This window comes from Schistosoma haematobium, chromosome 4, assembly GCF_000699445.3.
Source record: "Schistosoma haematobium chromosome 4, whole genome shotgun sequence".
Classification (NCBI taxonomy): domain Eukaryota; kingdom Metazoa; phylum Platyhelminthes; class Trematoda; order Strigeidida; family Schistosomatidae; genus Schistosoma; species Schistosoma haematobium.
The window spans coordinates 21,845,314-21,867,662 of record NC_067199.1 but is presented as its reverse complement, the minus strand read 5'-3'; the positions used below and the strand labels follow the sequence as shown (position 1 = coordinate 21,867,662).

Below are 22,349 nucleotides of genomic sequence, written 5' to 3'. Positions count from 1 at the left end.
ACGGTTAAATAGAATGTTTTATTTGTATCTCTAAATGCAATTACATGTAACTGGAAATATTTGGAAAATCGCATGCTTTAATACATTCATCATGAAATTAGTTTTATATTCAATCTCATTTTAAGCATTTTTTTTCCAAAGAAATAAATGGCTGTAGACTGAACAGATAAAATGACATAAAAAAGCGTTCTAAAGTAAAGTCTTATGACCTACTTTTTGCTAACAGATATTTCCCTATTCGGGTCTACAAAAATTAGTAATGTACATCGCACATATGTGTGTGTGTGTGTGTGTGTGTGGCACAACAAGAGTGTTACCATAACGACCGTATTGTAAATGCATTCATCATTTTAAATAGAGTTAAAAATCAAAAAAGCTAACTAGTAAATAATTTATAATTTAACACAGAATTTAATTAATATTTTATACACTAGGTAAATGTTTCAATAAAATGGTTCGGTATTTTGGCATTGATAATCATATGATTAGGTAGTGAATGAGTATATTTCAGTCTTTTAAACTATCAATTTAAGATAGTGTTATATGCCAAAAAAGCGTTTGACTTATGAAAATGTCTGGATGATTCGAACACATATTAGTTGGAGGCAGGTGATAATAATTGGGCTGTGATCGATCTGTTGTGGAAGTAGATTAGTTGCATAAATTTGTGGGGACCTGATGTAAATTTTGAGGCCTCACTTTTTAAAAATGTATTTGTTGTCAGAAACAAACTATCTCTTCTAATGTTGTGTACTTGTGCACTCACAAAATATGTACAATATCTGGCGAACTTAGTTTCTGAGAAACGCAATCGGTCTCATTTCAGTGGTTAGCCTATTTTCATCTTCCTTTTCCTTTGGATATACTAAAAGGGATTACTATAGAATTCATACATCAAACCTAATAAAGAATAGAAAGAGATAATACGGAGGCAATATCGATTGTAAACATTTACCAATGAGTGTGAATGGTATCTAATTACAAATAGAATCTCTTATATATATTACTTGGATATTTATAATTTACATGGTTACAATAGAGAATTCTATTTCAACACTACATATTTTGTACAGGGGCTTCTTCATTGCATCCAGTATAACCAGTATTATTATTCGATAGAACTTGGTGTCGTAACATGTAGTTGACTGAGGTCACTAATTAGAGAGTAATCCCATGAAACCTCTGAATGATATTTAGTTCTTAGTGAGACTCGTCAGTTGGCCTACGCAGTTAGTGGGGGATGTCTCAAAACGAAGTTTCGAGTCAGACACTTTAGGATGTTTGCAAGAACAGAATTTTCTGATAGCTGTCAGTAGATACTGCTTTTGAGACATCATAAGCACGAAATGTAAGTTCAAAGCTTCATACTGTCCGTCTAGCAGAAAATTTGATGTATAGTAATGCTGATTTATTTATTTCGTTTGCTAGACTGATGATGAAATTCAAGCCGCTTTATGCAAGCTATATGAGCTCTTGGCTTCGTTATCAAATATGAATTATTTAAAGCGAAATTTTGAACAAAATATCGATAATATCAGGCTTGGTTTCGGTATCACGTTACTTAGATTTACGTCGTTATGGGCAACGTTGAGTAGTTTTTGACATGGTAAGCTAGTTGTGATAAAGAGGTATATAGAGAAAGTTTATTGTAAAGTGCTTTAAATACAGTAACTATTTTAAATAGTTTTGGAGATATTGCTTTTAACATAATCGAAAATCATCCCTCTATTGGTCATAAATTAGTCTTAAATTATTCGAAAATCCAAATCTTAGGAAATCGATTATTCAAACTGGTAACAGGTATATTTTAGAAGGATGTTGATTAGCACTGAAGCTTATTTAGTGAAATAATTTGTTATTCAATATTTACTGAGTTTTGCTTTTAAACTGTGATCAACTTATATTAATCAAAATAGTTCTTCGTTGTGCACCTATATCTTTTCTTATTTGTTTAGTGTGCACGGATGAAGAATTATTATTTCTGGTGTCAAATCTAGAATAAGGAGGGATATTTGAGTGAATGAGGATAAAGTCTTGGCGAAATGAACTTTTCACATTTTTTAATATATGTAAGTAGTGGTAGGACTGACAACTCTGGTACTGAGTGATGCAATTTAAATTTTTTCAGTTTACAAACACACTTTAGTAAATGAGTGCTAATAAGCACATAAACACATTTCAGAGCTTCTTGCAGATTCACTTTGATTGTTTAATATTTTGTGCGAACCTTCTAGCAAAAATGATAGATGGGTATAAGTGAACCAAATGGATTCATGAAATTCAGCAAATCATATCCATTGAATACAATCGATACACGAAGATGTGTATAAAATTTCAAAAGATGGTGGCTATTTCGTATAGAGTATCCAACCTTTAATGTATGTGAATGTTGATCCTGACGTCTGATATGTATTTGAAATATTTGATAGACGAATTATACTAAAATTAATGGATTATCTGAGTTTCACTTTCTTCATTCTCTGATAATTGCTTTAAATGGAAATGAGATAAATTAGTGCTTCAACCCATTTCACAATGGAATGAAGGATACAACGAATAGTTGTAACTGAGAGATATTTGGGAGTTTCAGGATAATGCGAAACAGTTGATAAATGCTATGACTTCGAAATTCTTTACTTGGTATCGGTTCGTGATACAAGTTATCTTAAGGCTGAACAGTCGTTCACACAAAAGTGCCTGATTAAATGGTTCATTATCCGAAGTTAATTTGGTCATCTATTATCTCATTGGTCAAACTTTAAGTGGGAAAAAACTTTAGTTTATACCAAGGTGTGGCTTTAGTTCAACAACCATTGAAAACCCGTAGCTATTGGACAGTTAAGAATCCTAGTATGGGGCTCCATATCAGTTTACATCCACAATCCCATTAGGAATCGAACCCAGTAGCTGCAGGCCCAACGGTGAGCGCCCAATCGTCTAAACCATTAGTTTGCATTTCTAGCAGTTAGTGTAGTTAATGACCATATCACAGACCAGTCAGATCGTACTTCTTCAGATTAGTATAATGGGATTACATTATATTCTAAAATTTAAGTAATTCCAACCAGATAGATTGCTTTTGCAGGCCATGATTTCATATTTCAGCTTTAGGAAATCCATTACAAACTCAATCCCTATCGAAGAGACGAATATTATTTTGTGTAGATTTTGAATTTTCAAAAGCACTTTTTTTTACTGGTTGACATCATCTAGAGGATCACTGAAATACAATTTGTATCCTAGTTTGGAACATTCTAGCAGTTCACACTTTCTACCCTGAATTATTATCCACCAATATTTCACATATAATATTTCACATATAATATAGATTAGGATGTAATATGACTACAACTCTGATCATATATTGATCAGAATAAACTTATTTTAAACTGTGACACGATGGTGACTATTCATGAAATCCAAATAAATTATCATTAAAGAAAATAAAAACCAAACTTACAAAAAACTATCTTTGAAATCCTCATTCTTAAGCAACGAAACAACAATCATCCAATGTGGTCTACAACTTTGCTCGCTCAATAATTCTAGCTGGATGATTACCAGATCGTTTGTGGTTTGGAGAATCTGTAGGAGTTTGACAGAGATTTACCGTTGATGAAGTTACATGTAGTCCTTTATTCTGTCTTTTAAATCCTGGATAAAGTGGATTACGATAATCAATAACTTTCCGAATTGATTGCCCTGATCGATTTTGTGAAACAGGACTATAATAACAAGTTTTGGATGTTTTATTAACAAAGTCAGGGGATTGTTCTTGTTCACAAGATAAATAATGTAAACTTGAATTGTTTTTAGTACTGTTAGTATTTTTTTGCAGTTGATGAATCGGTAAATAATAATTGGTTTGACTAGTTGGCACTTTTATTCCATTTGACTGAATCTGATGATTAGATTTATGATTATTCAATTCTACATCGACTAAAGTTTTTTGTGGTGTACTTCGAATATTATGCGTACTATGAGAAGATTGTAAAACCTATATTATGATTAAAAAAAGGATAGATAGTTGTGTTAATGTAAGATCGGAGCATATAAAAAATACGAAGTTCAGTAGGAATTGATTAATATGTACATGGTTTTATTCATGGTTTGAAGTTATTTGATAAAGTATTCAAAACAGGCGAGTACAGAATGACTCTAATCTTAATTTTAACATAATATCATTTATTAAATACAATTTTATGAATGTGGCTATGAAATCTACTTTTATAGTTGAAATTTAATCTACAGTTTGAACTTTATGCAAGAGTAAGTAGATTAATTAACCAATGGTTCATACATTGTTAATTTGAGTCGTTTCACTAAAAGGCTTTTTTTAAAACTTCACAAATTACGGCTATTCTCAATCTTTTCAATAATAAATTACTCAATAAATAGATAAAATAATAATAACAATAACTCATTCAATTGTAGTCTACCTTTTTAACAGGCATAGTATCACTACCGTTATTCTCTGCAGATTCACGTTGTCCAATTAAATTTACTGAACATAAAGAATGAGTTGATGACCAAGAAGAAAAAGATGATAATGTCGGACTTCGACATGATTTTGTCAAATGTAACAATGAATTCTGACTTCCATTTAATTGTTTTGGTGCTAGTTGAAATTTATTCCCATTCAAAAATGATTTTTTTGCATTAAATGATAATTCTTGATGTTGGTGACAATTAGATTTTAAGTTATGAGATGAATCCGATGAAAGTTGATAATGCGATGGAGAACCATAATAGGAGTTCATTTCTGATGATTGATCACTGCCACGGTAAATATCTTGTGTATAATTCCCGTTTAGTAATGATTGGTTGTTTGGACTAGTGTCTAAACCAATATTATTACTATTACTGCCATTTTTATTATAACCATCAAATGTATCATGATTGATTGTCTGTGTTCCTATATCACTAAAACTCTTAGATGTCGTTGAAACAGCTGTATTATATGACTGAGACTCTTCCATATCTAACAAAGAGGATGGCACCGGTGATGATGAAGATTTTGTCGTAGTTGTATAATTACTGAAATAAAATATTTATTTTAAAAATAAACAGAATGTAATTTTTTTCATAAAGAAAGAAAATATTAGCGTATAAATATATGATAAATATACTAACTAGAAAAGACCCAAAGTTGGACATACATTAACGGTGAACTTGGTTCAGCTAATCAACAATGATAATACAAGTAAACTTTATTGATTCTTAGTACAGAGAATTATGGAGATTGTTAATTTTATAGTTTTACATCACAGACTGACTTTAGTTCAACAAATATTGAAAACTAGGGAGTATTGAACAGTTGCTCCATCCCATAATGACTTAGTGGAGCAGTGAGATTGTCTCGGTTTTAAGAGGACGATTGATTTGTTGATCAACTTTATTGTCAAAGAATAAAGTGAATCTTACGGAAATGACTTCAGATGAGGTAGAATGGACATTTAAGGTCTCAGTGTTAGTTAATTATACAACTGAAATCGTTATACATAATATGCAGTTACTTATCAAAATATTAATTAGTTATTTGAAAGCGTAAGGGAAAAATGTGTAGCTAATTAGTGAATTCAGCATTTTCTGACTAAAGAGTAAAGCACATTATTAGTAAATTTTGGGTGTAACAGAATTTGGTGGACAAGTTATTAAGAACTAATCTATTCAGTTAAAGCGATTCTATAATAAAATCAATAGTTGAAATATAAAAAGAAATTAATGGAATAGTTTAAAATTCGATTCAGGTATGTTATAATTTCATAATCATTTCTGAAAGTTTGTATATAATTGCAAGATTACAAGAACGTCTATGAAACTGAATTCTTGATGAAGTCATGTTTTAAATTCATTGAAATGATATACCTTAACATATAACATGATAAACAGAGAATAATACAATTTAAAAGCCCCAAGTTTGAAGTGAAAAACAATGTTTTAAATTTCTAGCTGGTTTTATTGAAAATGTTTAAAGATCCTATGCATATTTGTTAGTTCTTGCATATAAATTTCGACATCTAAGAGTTGACAGATTTCATTTGAATATCAAATTGAAACTATCGGCTTCATTTTGTTGTAGTAAGATAGTCAGACATTTCAAAAAGGGAAACTGATTTCAACTGTTGGCATTAATAACCTTATTCCATTTATAGTAAAGCACTACTTAACTTAATATTTTAGTACAAATTGGACAGCGTCTAGTTGACTAAATGTCTGATCATTAGGAAAAAGTCATGTAATTATCTATGAACATATCCATACATTTGAATTTGTGACCATGTTGCATTCTTTGTTATGGCTATTAACTAGATAAACACAAATTAATGAAACTTTCCATATAATACATCTACTCAAATAGTTACAGTTCCAAATTAGGAGATATCAACTAAAATGAGAAACAAACATTCAAGTTAACAAAAGGTAGGATGTAATGGAAGATAACAAAGAATAAACATTTAAAATTTTTATTATTTTCGTACTGTAAGGATAATTATTGAATGCTTCTGAATTATCGCTATCGATTTTCATTCAAGTGAAGTCGCTAATGATTCGGTAACTTAAGAAATCCAGGTAACATTGAGAAGATCAAATTTATCGCACAATCTGATCACATATTGACATATTAAGATATTTACATATGAGAAATAAAGGGGTCAAACTACATATAGTGTATTGCACTAAAATACCACACAAGGCTCTAATAAATTTTGTCTTATTATTCATATTATCTGAAATTTACCAAAGAGGTTAATTGTTCTACACTTTAGAAATATTTTACAAGCACATTAATTCCATACAGTGCTCAGGTGACGCCATGATTGATTTTCAAAAAGAATCAACAAGAATAATCACTTATTAACTTTTCTGCCGTGACTGTAGTGTACATACTTATCAATTAACAAATAATGAGTAAGGATCTCACTAAATTCTACACTAAGTGAAGTTAAAATTGTAAACTTTTTGATTTCAACTCAACGATTCAGTGGTATTGTGGTCGTATCTAAGCTTAACAATCCTGAGTTCGGCCCACTATATCGTCACGGAGTTCATCGATTTCTAGTTTTCAACACCTCTTCAAGTGACTTCATTTGGTGAAAACTAACGTATCATATTGTATATATGTACTACCTTCTACTATCTTTGTTACTGTTACTATTTCTACTCAGGAATTCGTCTTAATGGCTTCATTTCACTCAACTGATATGTTTTGACCACTTGAACCGATACACATACGTGCCAGGTTCGAAAGTATTTACAACTGACTACACGAAGAATATATTATGAAATTATTCGTTTATGTAAGTCCAACTCCAATAAACACCATTTGTATCATAAATAATTTGGAAACAGAGAAATTAATATATATATATATATATATATATATATATATATATATATATATATATATATATATATATATGAAGAAAAAACTAAATTTTAACACTTTTCACTAGACACTTAAATAAACTGGAAAACTAATAAAATCCATGGGACAATAAACTTTTATTTAGTCCAATTTTCAGAACTAATATGCTCAACACCAACTACCTAAACTGTTTAAGCCTTGACTATTAAATCAACTAAACAACTGTAAATCATGCATGTGTGGTAAAATTCAATGTTTGATGATAACTTGTATCATAGTGGTTATTTTATAGTTTCATTACGAAGCCAGGATTTTTATTGATTACAAGAAATCGACAGTGATAATTTCGGATCATCAATTACGCTGATTTGTGAACTACATGACATTACAAATGAACTAAAATTAGAGTAATCCCTAATCAGTTGGTATTAGTTTAAAACTCCATCATGTACAGGATTAAATGTTAATAATACTAAGGAGAAACAAATTAGTAACCTTTAGTTTTCATTAATTTAGCTAAAATCCGTACTCAAATCTGCAAACTATTGAAATTAATAAAATTCCCTACAGTTATAAATTAATAGTACATCAATTCGCTAGGAGTAATGATTTCTGGATTATGTTGAACAATCTTTGATATTGCATAGATTGAAACAACAATATTTTAGATAAAGAACGAGGTGAATATATATATATATATATATATATATATATATATATATATATATATATAATCTGTAATTAAATAAGGATAATTGTTTTAATTAAATCTGCCGAGTTAATTTTCAAATAATAGTTATTGAAAAGTTCTCCAATCATTTGGTTTATATTTTAAAAGCTTCATAATGATGCGTAAATCTGTGTTTTAAATAGTGAGAAAACAGATTGTTTATTCAGAATATATTCGTTCACAGAAAGTTATTAACAAAAAAACGATTGAACAATCGTAAGTAACAAACAATTCTAAACCTAATTTATTTGAGATATTTGATCTGGTTAAAACAATGTCACACTATGAAATAATTGAATCAATAACTGTAAAGAGTATAATCAGTACACCTATAGATCAATCAATTTCCGTGACAATTATTAGTTTAGAAAACTGAAAAGAATTATTACATAATTAGATTTATTCACCATTGATCGTTTGTTTGATGATATGTCTGTGTTTAGTGTATTTGTGATTAAAATTCTGTATTTCTTTAGTTACATGAAACATTACGAATTTCGAATGGGTATTTAAAAAGAGTAAATGATGTGAAAAGTTGATATTCTGATTTATATCAATCAGCATGAAATTTATACGGGATAGATCTACATTTATTACAATATCAGTTCATGACTTACAAGTTGTAGAATATTTAATAAACCATTTTAAAGTGATTTCTTTTATAAGAAATACTCTGTTGAAGCTCTCTTATTAATAATATTGTTATATTATGACTAGCGGTGAGATTGAGAAAAAGAGTTTCATGCTGTATGAGATTTTCTCAGATCCATGTATCTACACCCATATTAATGTTTACACACCCTAATTACGTCTAAATACATAATTAAACGACTTTTTCTAACGTACGATCTAAGAGAATAGACAGGACTTATTATAGTTGAGTTTTCATGTTTGCTAATAGCATTCCGAAAGCCTTTTTGTTGTTAAAAGCATCACCTTTAAGGAGACCAACATTCCACTATCCATGTCATAGTTGACAAACAGTCTAGATTCAGGCATTATGTAATGGTACAATCAAGATAACTAAATGATATTGAATGACACAAACAAATAATTAATATATTTTTGTACTTATTGGTAAGTAGAAGATAAGATTTCATTGATACTTATTAAGTGATTCATTGATATAAATCACCCAAACATCAATATAATTGAATTTATTACTCAACGATAGATTTGTCAACCTGGATACCATTGGTAATAATATGTAGTGTGTAGATAATTCGTGAATGTTTGTAACGGACGTTTTACATCCTAAATGCAAAATATTACATTCTAGTTCCTCTGCATAACTACCTAATTTAACTACAGAAAATAAAGTAGTTGAGAGCGTTGACCAGAATAGTTACATTGATAGTAACATTAGTAATGATAGACCAATTGCTGAAATGATTGAAAGAATGTAAAACGATTCATTTTAATTTTACGAAGTTATGCTACCTGTTGATTTCCATCAATCAGTCAAAGGGAGAATATACTGTACTGTATAACTTTACGAGTGGTTACACATTTTGTTTCTGACAATTAGGTTGTCATCATGCCATTCCGTATATAAATAATGTCTATAATCTCCTTATATTTATTAACACAATCAGTAAGTTTATGGTTCCACTGTTCAGTCTACTAGTCGGCTCTGTCGTTAATTTACTAATTAAACCAAGTCAGCCACTCCGGAATTTTACAAAATCAATTGAATGATCAAGTTCGTATTTCTTTCCCCCCCTAAAAAAATTGAGCAATCAATTATTGAACACAGGAATAACTTGGGGTTGCCTTTATGTGTATCATTTTATAATCGAATAGATAGATAGACAGTAAGTAAATATGCCATCAGTGTCTATCCATTGATTTGCAAAAGAAAGGTGATGAATAGATAAAAAAACTTAATTTCAAATTGATGGACTAGAAAAGGCTTTTTAATGGAGTTGAGTAGTTTTGCCTTTATCAAATGAGTGTATGTAAACCGCCAATTTATTTGATTCTACGCTAATTTTCAAAGTCTAATAATCGAGTTTTGATTCATAGTAAATGTCGTCGGTACTCACTAACTAATCTGTAGAAAAGGGCACAATTTTAAAATACGAATATCTGAAGTTGAAAGTGTGAATTACTGGGTGCCAATTCTGAGGTTTGAGAGACGTCTTCTTACCGTGAGGATTGAATATTATCAGTTCGATCCCTACCCAAGTAGAAGTTGCTCACTGTTGAGAAACTCAATACTAGGAAGAAACAGCTTTCATGTACATATTCGTTATTAATGGTTGTCCAACCGAAGTAGGTTCATAATATCAACTAAAAACTTCTTCAGTTCCACAAACTCAAAGAGAGGTAAAATTGTGCTAAATTATTTGAAGACATTAGGTTCTGAATTGAACAACGTTTTTACTGTTAAAAATTTGAAACAAGCATCCTACCTTAGTAAACGATAGAGACATAAATTTAAACTTTAATTCCAGTATGTTTTTTCAGTACAGCTAGTCCGATTAAATACTTTGTATCTAAAATATATTCAGATAGATTTAATAGTAATCATGTCTCCATTAGTCTTGAAACGAATATCCTGAAAAGTAGTTTTTTGTAGCAATAATCAAGTGGAGTGTGAGATAGTAACTCACTGATGAAAGTAGATAAGGACATGCTATGGTGTGAATTGAGGGATATTGTAAATATAAACTTTCGAGTCTCGATTGAGTGGTTAATTGACATCATACTGACCAAGAAAAAAACATGAAGGCAATGGCCTTGAGCTCGTAAGGATTCATATATGTACATAATATCGAGGAGTTCTTAATCAAAGTAAAGTTATTCATTGCTCCCTAATCTCTCATAGGTTCTCCAAGGACACCATTTTATAGTGAAAATTATGTTATTTAAACTTTAGAATGTTATTATACACTAATCTCTTTCATCCTTAACACTTGAATATTCTCTTAGATATGGACTTTTATTTAACATTTACAAACTAACTAGATAAACCGACTTCCTTTCAGAATTCATATCAAAATTAATTAAACTGTTTACCTTTATTTAATGTACAATATGATTCATCCTCTATATCTCTCTTGTTTTATTAATTGGATGAGACTAGCCTAGAATGACTAGTCATACCAATATTATGTATGATGATATTTAAGTAAAACAAATCTTAACAATGTCGTAGAAAAAATACTTATGTATGTCAATAATAATTTTCATACTGAAACTCATAATGAAACAGTAATAGAAATTATGGACTAGACTAAGGAAGAAATCAAAGAAAAAATTATTGTTAAAGTTGTGTAAATATGAATGTGTGTACTTTTGTTCTTTTAACGTTTTCATCAGACAGGCGTTGACATTAACATGTTTATCATACTATACCTTCAATCATGAATAACTAAGACGTTTCAATTTTCAATTGTTCTGATTAAAGATTTATATTGGAGAAAAAAAAGTAATTTCGCAAAAACGAAGATATTACCAAGTTATTTGTATGTATACATGTATGTATGTATGTATACATGATCGATAGCATTCGATCACCACCCAGTGATCAATCAATTGTGATTACATCTCAGTCCTACAGGAGGTCAGTCGCGGCTAGGATAGCTCAGTGATAATGTCTCTGACTGTGAAGCTGGGTGACACGGGATCGAATCCGCCAAGGAGCAACAGTCCCCTCAAGATTACAGGTACACCTTGCTGACGAGTGCCAAGTAGCACGAAACCCGGGTCCTATCGACTACCTCCAACCACCATCTAATCTCAATATATAGTGCACGCAGTGTCGAGTCACCTAGACTGGTGGCCACATTGCAGCATGGTCGATAGCATTCGATCTGCACTAATAAGGACTTGACATATATGACATTGATCACCATCCAGTGATCAAACAATTGTGTATGTATACACTACTAGTTTGTTAGTCAGACTACTATTAAATAAATGATCAGTAACTTACATGTTGGTCAGATAATTAAAAAAACACAAAGAAAACCTATAATATACATAATCAGTAAATATCGTAAATCAATCAACTACATTATTAAATCATAACTTTTAGCCAAAATAACAAGAACAAACTATACAATAGTGTAAACTGGTTGTAAAAATGAAATCATTCCAATTCATTTTGCTTTGCTAGACTGAAATAAATGAATTCAGATGGTTTAATTTTTAAGAAGATTAAATTGACTTATTCATATGAATAGTGACAGTAATAAGCAATTCAGTTTATAAATATTTTAAATGACTTTTGTTTTGTAAAAATGACAACGGTTCATGATTTTAAGTAAATTCTCATTCAAATATATATGGTGACTAATCATAAGACAGCTAGTATTATTCTGTCAAGTTGTCTTATTAGTCAACGAAATCAATGGATCAATATGTATGAATGATTCGACCCAGTGATAGAAATTCAACTGAACTAGCAAGTTATACTTATATTTCAAGTTTTCTACTAAACAAGGTAGATAGATAGGGAGACAGACAGAGATTAACCTGACTATTACTTTCCATGATGCTTACATAAACAATGTCGATGCTCATTATATTTAATAGATTATATTTTTGATACTATACACTAAACAATGGTAATCAACAGAATCACTTCCATATTGAATTAACATTTTTCCACAGTAGTTATTATAAAAATGACTATACCGAAACGACTGATTCACGTGAAAAAACTTATATTTCAATAAGTGAATAGTGCGGTATGATTAGCTTAGTAATGAATGATCTTTCTTCTGTTTTTAAATAAACTTATTTCTCTTTGAGATGAATCGCCAATAAGTATCGACCCTGTAATTTTTAATTAAACGACTATTTCATTTATAAGTGAAATGCATAATCTACCCTATTGTTACTAAATAATTTTCTGAAAGCGTCTCCCGGAACCTTAAAAATGCCCAAAATAAATAACCACTTAACACTTTTCGGGTATATTCTGGACATCGATGCATTTATGTTCTCTCATTATCTGATTCTTTAGACTAGTAAGAGCGTTACTAATTTAGATATTTTCGAAAAGTCTCCACAACTCTGGGGTAGCCTATAAATAACACAATAACCATTCGTTCCCGTACCTAAACAAACCATAAAGTAAATCTTTAGCCGTATTACTACCACTTCATTTGTCTATATATTAAAGTCTTTAGAGTGTTTGAAGTGATAATGTTCGCTGGTAATTCAGTATAGTACTGCTAAGTTTTAAAGGTTGACAATATTGAGTACGTATTATTACGGTCAACACCAACAAACCTGATCCTTACTTATCTCTTTGATGCTCGTATTCAGATAAATTTTCATAATTATTATCATTTTCCCCATTAACGAAATCCGATGTCAGCGTTGTTGTTTCTTTTAAAGAAACCATTGTCTGTTGAGTCCCAGTTGAATTATTTTGAACTTTATTACTTTGAAGAAATTTCAATGATACACTGGGTGATAACAGTTTTAATGCTTCAACATTTGCATTGACTGTTTTAGTATTATTCAGTTGGGTATGTTGTAATGAATTCTGTGGTAGATTTCTTTGATTACTATGGTACGAAATAACTGGACGTGATATTTTTCCATCATCAACATCTCTTTGCGTGAATAATAAATCTTTTACACTGGAATGAGTGATGGATGAATGGTTAAATTTCTCACTATATTTTTTTAGAATATTTATTTTCGAGGGGATCTCATTCGTCGATTGATCAATTGACCTACGTTCACTTGGTAGTAATGAAGATGATGGTGAACAGGAGCATAATTGAGAAGATAAAGATGACGATGACACTTTGAGTAGCGACTGACCGGTTGAATAATGATCAGAATTACATATTGATGTATTTTCATATTTTGAGCATTTGAATAGTTCGCGTTTTTGAGTATACATTTGTAGGCCATGTATTTGATTCTCAAGGTTAGTTATCTAAAATTTGAAGTATAAAACAATTAAATGAGTTTTGTGGAGATCAGCTCAATTTGTGGGCTGTATTCATCACAGATTTGTCTTGGTTGGGTTACCATTATTTATGGTATCCTAGCTTTTAATGATATCCCAACTGATATGTCTATGATAAAAAACATTCATAAAGAGATATAATGAACTTGGACAGAAATAATTTATCATACGACTGTTTATTTACGTTGTCGTTTCGTGAAGTTTTGTACACTGATTTATTCGTGGTTTGTCAGCACAACTCCACGCAAACCAGAATGCTTAACGTCCCAGTAAATACGGTATCGATCCAGCTGCTGTGTAGAAATACAATATTCCAGATTTTCGACTTCATATGTACTAGTGATTTAGTGTGATCCTTATCCTTGTACCACTGTTGAATCACTATACCACTTCCAGTGCGGCGGACGCTACTTACAAGATTGTATGTAAGTAGTATGTGGCAGAACATAGCCTCAAAGTTGTCACAGTCCTCGGAGAGAGTGGAAAGCCTCAGCATGTTAAAAGTGCGGCGTATGCAGAACACTTGATGACCAGACGAGAAGACAGTTTGGATTGCAGAACACATTACAAGATACAAATGGATGATGAAAAGGCCGTGTATACAAATTATATTAAACAGTACGTTATCTCTATCAATAGACATCCAATCATTTTACCCATAGTCTTGTTCTGCTCCAACTTCACATATCACTAACTCCCTACAGAACTTTGTGAAGTTGGTCACAAAGGCATTTGGTAGTAAGTATTTGTTTATTATTATCACTATTATCATTATTATTATTTTGGTTTTGTACAAAATCCCCACTTTAACATACCTTGTATATTGTAATAAACGGCACGAGAAACTGGTTGAAGTAAAAGACGTAAACTACTAGAATCTGAGTCCTTGTAGTTCAGAGAGCAAACCTTATGAATGGTTTGGTGATGCTTTTAATTTGAAACTCCATTATGCAACTAACAAAATATTTCTCCAAAAATGAATTTTCTATGACTGACTTAATACAAAAAATTTTAACTAATTAATTTGACTCAGTAAGTCATCACTTTTCCTATAATTCATACTTGTGATACAACAAAACCCACTGACCAGGTTAGTATAGACTAAGCAAAGGAATTTTGAAGATGTCTATCTATTGCATAAGCTAATGTGAGTTGGTGATATAATACATCGACTAAAAACAACTTTATGTACTTGGTTTTGACTGATATTTTTTAATATGGAGGTTGAAGATAACACCCGGATATTCAAGCACTAGTAAGTAGAGCGGAATTCCTGCTGAAGATCCACCAGCCTAAACCTGAGTACTTTAATCACTAGACCACTGTCGATAAACAGTTAACTCATCAGTGTGGTTAATCAGCTTAGCTTTTCAATTGACTACTTTAATTAAAATAGTTGTAAGGAAAGAAGTAGAGCATTTATGAAGTCTTAAATTCATTTTTAGTTTGATACGATCGAGTTTTATTTCGTGTAGACGATCAGATAACCATACAGAGTAGTGCAAAGCCTAAAAGTACGATTTTACACAAGACAGTACAGAATACTAAATTCTAGATTTCTGGTAAATTCGATGAAGGTTCACGTCATAAAAATGAATCATGGATAGTTCGTTTGATTTTTCATCTTTCAAGAGTTTCAAGACGTCTTAGTACAACTAACGGAGTTATTACGTGATCCTATAGTCATCTAGTTAAGTGGTCAATAAACTATCATGAGAATGTTATACGCATTGAAAATAGGTTTTTATCAATAACTTTGTCAGACTTAATATATTCAAACAGAATGGGATAGGCAAATATACAGGACAGTGTTGAAACTGACGTAATAGTATATCATATCAGGAGATATTCATCTATTTTAATGCAGCTATATTCAAATGTATCAGGATACAACAATGAGTATGTGTAACAAGGCATTACTCGATTGAGTTCATCTAAGCAACAACCCAAGCTATTAATAATAAAATCCAACCTGCTATTGATAAGTAATAAATTATGTTTAATGATTTATATTTTCCGGTTGTTGATATGAAAGGCTGTAATTAATCAGTCACTGTTGGTATATGTTCATTCTGATCAGGTTGACTCGATATCACCATCTATTTGTAAGCATAAACATACTCAATACTTTGTTGGACAAAATAGACATCATGATCTCCAAACAAGTTTGTCTATTCTTGACAAACCACTTATCCATAATCTTCATATTACAACAGCATGAATCATGTACACAATTACGTAGAAAATAAATGGAATACTGAACCAGAAACTTCATATAAATGAATCGACTTTCGATAAAAATTAATAATTAACAATCTCCCAGGTCTATAATCATTAGAAATAGTAAATCATTTGCGATTAATAAATTAATGACCATTGCAACATGATAGAATCTAAAATCATCGACTTATTATTGACTTACAGTTTCTTGGTTACGTTTAGCCGCTAATTTGTAGGCTTTACGAGATGCCTTATTTTTTTTATTCTCATCTGCGCATTTCATATTAGCCAGCATTATATTTTTAACAGCATTCAATTCAACTTCAAGCCATGAGATAGCCTGCTGTATATCTTTAAAATTATAAGGATTACAAATTTCTTCTTTAGGGTTAATGACAGCAATGATCTTATTAGATTGGCTTGATAATGGTTGTGTTGTATTTGTTAAGATTGTTGATACTGATGACGGTGGAGATGAGGAGAACTGGGCGTCTGTGGTCGTTTCTACTGTTGTTTTCGTGGTTGTTGTTTCAATTGTCTGACGCAGGAAGATTCCAGAATCACATAAAGATGGACTGGAGGCAGATGTATGCATATCATAATTGGATTTCACTAAATTAGTTGTAAAGCGTGACTTAAGTGATAAAGGGATTGATTTGTTCAATTTTTGCATGATAGTACCTTCTTTTATCAACTTTTTAGTTGGCGCTATTGAATTTGTTGTATCATTATGATTATCTTTTATAAAATGAATGGAATTGTTTTGATCCTCTAAAATCTAGAAATAAAATTATAGAGATAACTATTATACATACATGATTAGTCGGTAAAGTATAATGATCAAATGCATTTTTAGATAGGTCTTAGTGTTTGAGTAACCTTGGCAGAATTAAGGGAACCTTCTTACGAAATACTGTAGGCAGAAGGTTAAATGCAATAAAGGAATAATGTTGAGATTCACATTATACACTATGAGCCGTATCTATTGTGTTAAAATCAACATCCACAAGTACATAATTCTTCTAGTTTTATTTTTTTAAAGGTAAGTTGAAATCCAAGGTGCGTCATAATCCAGGACAAAATATGACATGTATAGACATTGACATCTCAACAGTTATATTCTCAGGAAATTATATCGATGACTATAGTTTTTAATTTCTCACTAACAAGACATTTTCCATCATTAACTGATATCAGTCAGGGAACCAATGTAAACGGTTGTTATTTCCTAACTTGTGATTACTCATTAGTGCGGATCTATGACTATGTACAGGATCGAATCACACCATTCAGTTTTCGAGGAAAAGGTCTTATATTCAAATCACCAAGTTAGAATCCAATAATTGTTTTCCCAGTTCAGTAAATTTAGAATATGGAGTGCTTCACACCAAGCATCAATTCTTATTCTCACAACACTGTTATTATTATTTATAGGACCGAATAGTCATGGGTAAAAAGATTTTAGTTTATTTAACAAAAATTTAGATAACTTTAATAAAATCTCATTGAAAATTAGTGTTTACACTGAACATACAAAATTATGTCTGCTAACGTAATACCCTTTTACATCGGGAATACTTATTTGTTAATCTATTGGTATGATACAGTTGAGTATGAATACTGTCCAAATATACTACTTTTTGTTATCAATATTCACCTTAGAAATAACATATCATTTGACTGAAAACAGCAGTACTAATCAATATGCGTTGCTTTATATACTGTGATATTGTAGTGGATTTCTGGTGACTGAATCAAATAATAATGTTAACCTATCTTAACAAATATCTTATTGTTTATTTAGCGGTTAGTATGACCTAAATGTAATTGATATCGATAAGCTTAATTAATGTTTATGATAGTTAGCCATCTCTTTTTTATACTTATTTAACAATGATAAAAATCATCACTGTAAATAACTTTATCGAAGTAAAATCATTTCTGCAGCGTAGTTTTAATTCTTCTTACTTGACTTGAATTATCTTCATCACAAGGCATAGATTGTCCATGATGTTGGTTGCATAAATCTTCTATAAACAATGATGAATGACTAGTTTTCAAGAGACAGTTAACTGATGATGAAAGTTTTATACTAGCTCTACGCATTATTCTTGGTGATAACATGAAACTTGTTTCTTGTAGTCGACTTCCACGCACAGGAATGAAATTTGTTGATTTAGCATGACGACCTAAGAAAAACATTAAAAATCAGTGAGTACAAAAGAAGTGAAAATCAAATTGGTGGAACCGAATTATAAAAAGATACGAAGAGAAGAACTAATATTTTCTTGAGATTACAATATAATAATATCATGATTGACAGTAAGCTCAAACACCTATCTTCAAATAATTCAATAAAGTGTATTGATTGAGATTATGAACCGATCAATGTTAGATCACCAGTGAAAACATGGAAGGACTGGATGGTTGTTTCATCATAGTGTAGGACTACACAGCAGTGCACATCTGCGATCCAACACGCGTATTGTATTTATTATAAGTGAATAATTATTTATAGTACCCACAAGTACTCAACCACTTTTACAAGTGACTGACAAAATATTATCATTTTCAACACTACAAAATTCAAGCTGAACCATCACGTTGGTCAATTCATCATACTTCTCGTCTGTCGTTTGGAGAAATTATGAATGTTTATAGTGATTTATGCATTAAATAGATTTTGTGCTGAAAGAAATACTATCGAAGTGAGACTGATCGTAGACATTTGGAGGTGAAGAGAAATAGTGGCCAGGTACTGAAATGAGACATGTATTAAATAAAGTGATAATCGCTGTCAAGTAGAAATAGTATTCTTTCTGAAATTCAGTTGGAGATTTCCTTTTACCACAGTTTTGAAAGACCAATGTGTGCGGTTAGTTGAAAGTTTTAGTTTTAAAATATATCAGTAACGCATTATGTAAATGAGATATTTGTTGGGTAGATCCAGAATATTCCTCAACAAAAGCCCAGATGGGCCCTGAAAACGCTGGGAAACATTTTATCCAATCAGCATTCGATAGAAGCTTCGCAAAAATACCTAAAAATGAAGAGTCACGTGTCACATTCCCGATTGGATGAATACATACCCTGTTACTATCTTCGGAAGGGTTCCAGAATCTTCCAGAGACCCAAGGCCATCTGAAATACTATAAATACCCTCGACTTTCTGTACACAAGCTAATCTTAGTGTTAAGCGTTCTTACCAAATTTCGGGCCTTTTCTCTCGAGTTCAAGTTGTCGTGTAGATTTATTCTGGGGTTATTAGAAGAGGAAACTGGTTCAAGCATTCAGTCAGAAGATTTATGAATATTACAATTATGACTTGTTAAAAGTAACTAAGATTTTTATCTTTAATGAAAGGCTTCTATAATCAAAGTTACAAATGCTATTTAACTTTGTGCCACTTTAATACGATAATTGTTCAATAAAAAAAATAAAAAAAAACTTAAATAATCCTATTGTTATGTTTTAAAAAGGAAACACAAAACTCGGTATGTTCATAATTATCATGAAGCAATAACCATTTTCTTTGGAATAGTTATATTTATCAACATAATAAATGCCACTTACTGGTTAGAATATTGAACAAAATTTTACTTTTAGTTTAATATTTAGTTGGACGGATTTACGAAATTCTATTTTAAAAGGAAAAAAAAGACTAATCCATAGACAAAATTGAGTATGAATCATACTGTGTCATCAACTGAATGGAGCTGAAAATTATGAACAATTGGATTTTCGCTAGATGGTCAATTTGTATTGAGACTCCCTCGAAGTTTGTAAGTTCTAGGTTCCATCCTATATGCTATAGAGTGCGGATAGTCATGAATGGTTACAAACATGGACTGACTTATTGTCTAATGATCTCTCAGTTTCCAAGATCCTCCAAATGAAACCATTTCATGTTAAAAATTATCTGTGAACAATTTGATAAGTCATCTAAGATAGAATCCAATAAAACCAATTTGCGATTATTACATTTACCATTAATCGTGAAAACTGATGATAGATTCTTAAGGATAAATTTGCCTAATTTCATTTATTATGTTGTCATTTTGTAATAGTCTAAACGAATGATGTTTCCAAGCCCAATAAAAACTTGAATTTCCGAAAATCTCAATAAAATTTACAATCTATTAACAAACTGTAATGGATGCATAAATAATCGAGATTTAGTAGTATGTGTGGTGACGTTGATTATAACAGGAAAAAGAAAAGATCCTGTCCGATTAAGGATCTTCAGTTAGTTGAACGGTCTAACAAAATAAATTAATTTTTTTACGAAACTTAGGTTAAAATGTCTTGTAGTGATCTCAGATGATATAGGAATTATATTAATTCCTTAAATGTTCTGAAGTCCTATTTTAAACTGTGTAATGTAAAATAATTTAGATATATCACAATTGATCGAATAGGTCTATAATTGTAGCAGAAAGATATATCTTGCAAATGAATGTAATAGAAACGTCCGTTAATTGAGGCATTATATTCTTCCATTCAAACCGATGTTTATGTTATGACAATACTGTTGTTACTCAGGTGGAAAGATTCCAATTACTGTAAATGAACTAAAATCCATGAAAAGGTTATGTTAGACGAACGGTTTCCTAGATTATTTAACCATTTTTTAACATTCAATTTATCATCAAGATACATGACTAACATATATAATACACTATTTATTTACGAAAGTATAAGGGGAAACTGACCAAAATAGACACCGTTGGTTACTTTATGTGATCGTCGAATGTGACTGTTCCGAATAAGATCCTATATGGAGTTATGGGTTCATCGTCCTCAAACGTTGAAATCAGAACGGATCAACTTTATATTCTACCCTGATTTCCGAAGTCTATACAGATGATATCAGTTCATAATCACAATTACTTTGCAGTTATCTCATTTCTCTGTCACTAATGTGTTCATTTTGATTAGAATCACAGTTCACCAACAAGCATATTCTTATATAATAGACCATTTTTGGCATATTAAAAAGTTTGACATTATTCGTTTTATGAACAATAAAAGTTATTTTCGTAGAAAATATGAAGGGCAATCATATGATCAGAATGTTTTACGTACTTTTATTTACTTCATGATACCCCTTCATGAAAAGAAACGAACCTCTATATCTTACATTGTTATAAATTGACTGTAGTGGATAACGACCAATATAAACAATCAATTTTGTCGATCACGTGTTATGTAGTGAATAAATAAAATGGTATGCTTTACTCCCATTGTTTTTTGTACTTTTCAATATATGAATATACATAAATAAGTAAAAACGCCATCAACATTGGGTGCATTCATTAACGATTATGATAGCAAGATAGACATGTTAAATCATTTTTGCAGTTACTTTAACTGAACCGTGTCAAATTTTAGAAATCCAGTTTTCTACTCATGAGATACGAAAAATATAGTATTACTATTTTAGTATTGTTATAGAACGACTTAATGTTTGACTAAATGGATTGTTGTGAGAGTAGTTCAGTAGTGAAGATGATATCAGCTGGACATTCGGTGAAAACTAGGGTATATTGAACCGTTGTCCATGATAATAGCCATCCAAACAAACTATTGTCATCAGAAAAAGGCTTATCAAACAATAACAATATATCTACTTGTAGTTAGCTTCTAGATAAATTCACGGAGGTTTTAGTCAGTCGACAACATTATAACTGACGATAGGTAAGATTCATAAAGTTTATTTCATCTAGTATGAATGTGTCTGTATCTGTCTAAAATTTATTGATAATCAGTACCGATGTCAGTTAACTTCAAACAATATGTATATACAGGGAGAGAGAGGGAGGGAGAGTGGCTACGATGACAAAAAATTATTAATTCTTCTATTTACCTTTATTTTTTAGCCGCAAACCCGAATCATTATTCGTGATCATATCATAAATCTGATCGGATAAATCATCCCCATGTATTTTTTTGAATGCTTCCAATGCTTCATAATAAGCATGTGTATGCTGTAAATAATTTGCTGGTGGATATCCAGTCAACTCCTTCATATGCATATACAAAGATATTAAAAAAAGAAACTAGGATGTAATACAATGCAAATAAACTTAAAA

At 30.8% G+C, this 22,349-nt stretch overlaps 1 protein-coding gene across 2 annotated transcripts in view; it reads right to left on the bottom strand.

Annotated features, from left to right (window-relative positions):
• The window catches only part of MS3_00007648 (uncharacterized protein), a 62,501-nt gene that overhangs the window by 5,659 nt on the left and 34,493 nt on the right, over nt 1-22,349 (bottom strand). Inside the window, exons 4-9 of one of the 2 annotated variants that reach the window (XM_035729807.2) lie at nt 22,124-22,280; nt 18,226-18,446; nt 16,460-17,035; nt 13,355-14,004; nt 4,440-5,037; nt 3,461-3,997 (exon numbers count right to left, since the gene is read on the bottom strand). In XM_035729807.2, coding sequence (XP_035585292.1) covers nt 3,521-3,997; nt 4,440-5,037; nt 13,355-14,004; nt 16,460-17,035; nt 18,226-18,446; nt 22,124-22,280 — 2,679 coding nt within the window. In that variant the 3' untranslated portion in view covers nt 3,461-3,520. Of the gene's footprint in view, nt 1-3,460; nt 3,998-4,439; nt 5,038-13,354; nt 14,005-16,459; nt 17,036-18,225; nt 18,447-18,883; nt 22,281-22,349 lie in introns of those variants that run through there. The other variant, XM_051215963.1, reaches the window with a different exon arrangement.